The following is a 5,436-nucleotide window of genomic DNA, read 5'->3' on the forward strand; positions in this document are numbered from 1 at the left end:
ATAAACAGCGCTGTAGTGGAGCGGGTTGAGAGTTTCAAGTTCCTTGGTCTCCACATCACCAACAAACTATCATGGTCCAATCACACCAAGACAGTCGTGAAGAGGGCATGACAAAACCTATTCCGCCTCAGGAGACTGAAAATATTTGGCACATGTCCCCAGATCCTCAAAAAGTTATAAAGCTGCACCATCGAGAACATCCTGACCTGTTGCATCACCACCTGGTATGGCAACTGCTCGGCATCCGACCGTAAGATGCTATGGCTCAGTATATCACTGGGGGGCAAGATTCCTGCCATCCAGGACCTATATACTAGGCAGTGTCAGAGGAAGGCCCAAAAAATTGTCAAAGACTCCAGTCACCCAAGTCATAGACTGTTCTCTCTTTCTCTCTCTTACTTCACGGCAAGTGGTACCGGAACGCCAAGTCTTGGTCCAAAAGGCTCCTTTACAGCTTCTACCCCCAAGCCATAAGACTAGTGAACAATTAATCATATGGCCACCCGGACAACTTGTATTGACACCCCCTCCCCCCATTATTTTTACACTGCTGCTACTCGCTGTTTATTATCTATGCATAGTCACTTTACCCCTACCTACATGTACAAATGACTTCAACTAACCTGTACCCCCGCACATTGATTCGGTACCGGTACCCACTGTATATAGCCCAGTTATTGTTTTTTTATTGTGTTACTTTATATAAAAAAATATAAAAAACTGCATTTTAAGGGCTTGTAAGTAAGAATTTCACGCTAATGTCTACAACTGTTGTATGAGGCGCATGTGACAAAAATATATGATTTGATTTTGTTAAACACCAGACGACTGAGGGCTCTGTTTTCAAGCCACTGCAGAGACAATTTTGATACTACACTGTAAACATATACTTTGGGGGCTATAGAAATGCATGTATTGAAGGTGCTACCCATAGGATACATTTTTATTTTTGCATTGTAATTTCTTAAAATGTCCATAATATATCTGCAGTAATAGTGGAATGATTGTGTTTCACAGTATGTATGACGATGGCGGTTCTATAACAGTTTTTTTTCGATGACTACGTCGGGCCCCGAGGTTGTGTCTGTTTCTGTAGCCTACTAAGGTTGAGTGGTTAAGGTTGAGACGGTGACAGGAAGAGTGGTGTTTCAGATGAAAGACGTTTCTCACTGTGTTATTTTCATGTTTAAAAAGACACTTCCAGTCTTGAACTATCACATGTGATTTATTTTCAACTAGTACAAGACTTGACATGTCAGGTTGAACACACAGTAGTCCATTTAAAAGGATAGTAAAACACATGAAATGTCTGTTTGTTTTCACATTTTAATTTTAGTGAGCAAATTCAATATCCATATTTTCCCATTTTGTACTTACATCACATGCTTAGGTTTACATTACATCACTGCACTTATTCACACAAAGCTTGGCAAGAGATCAAACATACTTTACAGCTTCCAGCACATGAGCTATAATTCAAATTCAGTAAATATTAAATAATTTCACAATTATTGAGGAAAGCCTGAGAAAGCAGGTATCAGTCAATCAGTGACTTCCTCATGGTTTTGTTGATCCAATCAAGGTACATTTTTGATATGAGTGTGTACACCCCAGGTTTGGTCTTGATGCCACATTTTGTACCGAACGACACGAGTCCCCTTAGTTCACCTCCACACACCAACGGGCCACCGGAGTCTCCCTGAAACACACAGCACATCAATTCATACATGATTACTTTGTCATTTACAAACAATATATACAGTTTAACTCATGTATCAATGGTTGATCATTGGCTCCCTGCAAAATATATTACAACTTTATCAGCGAGTACACTGACACACAAAGGCTGGTAGGAGGACTTTTAGGAGGATGGGCTCATTGTAATGGCTGTAATGGCATCGATGGAACGGAGTCAAACATGTGGGTTCCATATGTTTGATACCATTCCAATAACTCCATTTCAGCTGTTACAATGAGTCCGTCCTCCTACTGCTCCTCCCACCAGCCTCCTCTGACATGCACACACACCTGACATGAGTCCACCCTGGTATTGTCCACAGACCCGGCACACAGCATGTTGTAGGTGATGATTGGGGTCATGTTGTAGTAGTCTGCAGAGTTACACTTCCTCCTGTCGATCACGGTGACGTTGGTAGATTTCAGGACGTCAGACATGGTTTTAGCATTGTTCTCGGTGGCTCCCCATCCAGACACTGAGCAGGCGGTCCCTGCTTGGACGTCTGCCAGAGGGACAGGTAACGCTAGAGGTCTCACTGCCGTAGTCAGCTTTACTTTCTTATCCAACTGAGAAGGAGAAGGTCGTGTCAATTCTCCTTCAACTGTCTCTAGATCTGAATAATGTCTGACACCAGTAGTGACTGACCTTCAACAGCATGATGTCGTTGACTTTGAATCCGGGGTCATAACAGAGATGAGGGACGCGACCTTTAACCTTACGGACCTGTCTAGTGTCCTTCTCCTCCTGTTTGATGGAGTGGACCCCTAGAAACACCTTGTTGATGCTTCAGACAGAAACACAACCTTCTGGTTAGATCAGATGAAGGACGCAGCCCAACAACTACAATGAAACAATCTCAGAAGCACAACGTAAAATAATCTAACATTTGAGACAGAGTTGTTAAGCAAACCATTACAGTGACAGCATCTGTACAAGGACAACAACACTGATATTGGACCTACTCAGTACAGTGGGCTGCAGTCAGGACCCATTGCTGGTGGATCAGGATTCCTCCACACATGTTGTTTCCTTTGTTGTCCCCCAGTAGAGCCATGTAGGGTAGGGAGTGAGGCTTCACCTCCTTTCCACCAATGATCTCTGCACAGTCACCTAGGAGCAGGGACAAAACACCAACAGTAACTAATTAGAGAAATAATAATAACACACACACACACACACACACACACACACACACACACACACACACACACACACACACACACACACACACACACACACACACACACACACACACACACACACACACACACACACACGCACACACACACACACATAAACACACACACACACACACACATGCACACCACCATCACTAGCACAGAGAGGCTGCTGCCCTACACACACAGACTTGAAATCATTGGCCACTTTAATGAATGGAACACTAGTCACTTTAATAATGCCACTTTAATAATGTTTACATATCTTGCATTACTCATCTCATATGTATATACGGCATTCTATACTATTCCACTGTATCTTAGTCTATGCCTCTCTGACATTGCTCGTCCATATATTTATATATTCTTAATTCCATTACTTTACTTAGATTTGTGTGTATTAGGTATTTGTTGTGAAATTGTTAGATATTACTTGTTAGATATTGCTGCACTGTCAGAACTAGAGGCACAAGCATTTCGCTACACTCGCATTAACATCTGCTAAACACGTGTATGTGACAAATAACATTTGATTTGATTTGACATAAACACACACACACACAAACACACACCTACCTACCTGAGTGCAGATATAGAAGGATCATGGTAGAGGTCCAGAAACTGGCTGCAGTGGAGAGGATCATGGTTATTTAACTCTGATGTAACCTCAGTAGTTCAAAGTCTACTGTGCTGTGATGCTCTCTGATCTCTCTCTTTATACTTACTATAGAGGATGTGGTCTGATGTTCACCTCAAAGTGGAAACATACAAGCATGCACACACACACACACACACACACACACGCATACGATCACTTTGTCACAACTTCCGCCGAAGTCGGTCCCTCTCCTTGTTCGGGCGGCGTTCCACGGTCGACGTCACTGGCCTTCTAGCCATCGCCGATCCACTTTTCATTTTCCATTTGTTTTGTCTTTGTTTTACACACCTGGTTTCAATTCCCCAATTACATGTTCATTATTTAACCCTCTGTTTTCCCCATCGTTTTTGTGCGTGTTTGTTTTTGGTACTTCGGTCCTTTTGTGTGGGCTTGGTATTACTTCATGTATTTGGTAATTTTGAGTTAAGTTACTTTTATTACTCATCTCTGCTGTCCTGCGCCTGACTCCTCTGCACCAGCTACACCCAGACCTTTACACACATCCTCTACCATTTAACTTAAATGTCCCCATTCACCACCTTAAATCACAATTTCATTAAAACAAGATGACTGATTGTGTAAAAGAAGATGACAAAACAAATTATAAAAGGAGAAACAAGAGTTTATCATTTACTCCAGTAGTTTTACGGCTTTACACAATGACCCTCGGTCCACAAAAAGTAGTTTACTGTCTAGTTCAGTTTCTAGTATAGAAGTACATCGTTACACTGTTAGCCCACTCAGTCTGTTGAAGAAGAGAATCTGTTCACCAATAGTAGAGACAGAATGCCAACAACAAAGTCATTCCATTCGTATGAAAACCCAATGACTCAGTTACACAAGAAAGTTACATCATTTACAGAGGTTTCACCTTTCACTCGTTATTTTCCATTTGAGTCACAAATGGCAACCTATTCACTACATAGTGCACTACTTGCCTATGGACCCTGGTCAAAAGTAGTGCACTTTTTCCCCATGGACCCTGGTCAAAAGTAGTGTACTATTTCCCTATGGACCCTGTTCAAAAGTAATGCACTACTTCCCTATGGACCCTGGTCAAAGGTAGTGCACTACTTCCCCATGGACCCTGGTCAAAAGTAGTGCACAATGTAGGGAGTAGGGAGCCATTTGGGGATGAATCCTATGTTTAGTGTTTATAAAATGCGTACTTTATTAGATAAAAAATAATGTCCATTTATTGTCTTAGACAGACAGGTAGGAGCACTGTTCCCATGCCAAGCATTAATATCATGCCGACTGACAATGTGTGGTCTATAATATTTACGTTTTTCATAAATAATAAGGTCAGCATACCTATTTTTCAATGGAGACTTGTCAAAAGGAGCAGCTTAAATACTTAATAATTCTTAATACTCATCAATACTTTTTAAAAACCTGCATTTATATTTATACAGGTTTGTCTTGAGATAAAAATCAAGTGTGTATCAATACTAATAACACATACTGTCAGCAGCTTGTATTCATCATCCGCATTAAACTTTATACTATCAAGAAAAGCTGGTGGAGTTGGCAGGTAGAGCTGCTATTCTTTATCTAGGACCAGTTCTTGTCAGAATGCCAGAGCAACACTGCATTCTACAGTAAGGAGTTCCACTGATCTAGGACCAGTTCTAGTCAGGATGCCAGAGCAACACTGCATTCTACAGTAAGGAGCTCCACTGATCTAGGACCAGTTCTAGTCAAGATGCCAGAGTAACACTGCATTCTACAGTAAGGAGCTCCACTGATCTAGGACCAGTTCTAGTCAGGATGCCAGAGTAACACTGCATTCTACAGTAAGGAGCTCCACTGATCTAGGACCAGTTCTAGTCAGGATGCCAGAGCAACACTGCATTCTACAG

At 41.7% G+C, this 5,436-nt stretch overlaps 1 protein-coding gene across 1 annotated transcript; it reads right to left on the bottom strand.

Annotated features, from left to right (window-relative positions):
* Positions 1-1,537: 1,537 nt before the first annotated feature.
* LOC120062829 (granzyme A-like) lies at positions 1,538-3,560 on the bottom strand. The gene is made up of 5 exons (XM_039012901.1): positions 3,497-3,560; positions 2,701-2,848; positions 2,384-2,522; positions 2,029-2,304; positions 1,538-1,699 (listed from the first exon to the last, which is right to left on the bottom strand). The coding sequence occupies exons 1-5, from the start codon at positions 3,558-3,560 to the stop codon at positions 1,538-1,540; spliced, it is 789 nt and encodes a 262-aa protein (XP_038868829.1).
* Positions 3,561-5,436: the final 1,876 nt, after the last annotated feature.

Source organism: Salvelinus namaycush, chromosome 18 (genome assembly GCF_016432855.1).
Source record: "Salvelinus namaycush isolate Seneca chromosome 18, SaNama_1.0, whole genome shotgun sequence".
NCBI lineage: Eukaryota > Metazoa > Chordata > Actinopteri > Salmoniformes > Salmonidae > Salvelinus > Salvelinus namaycush.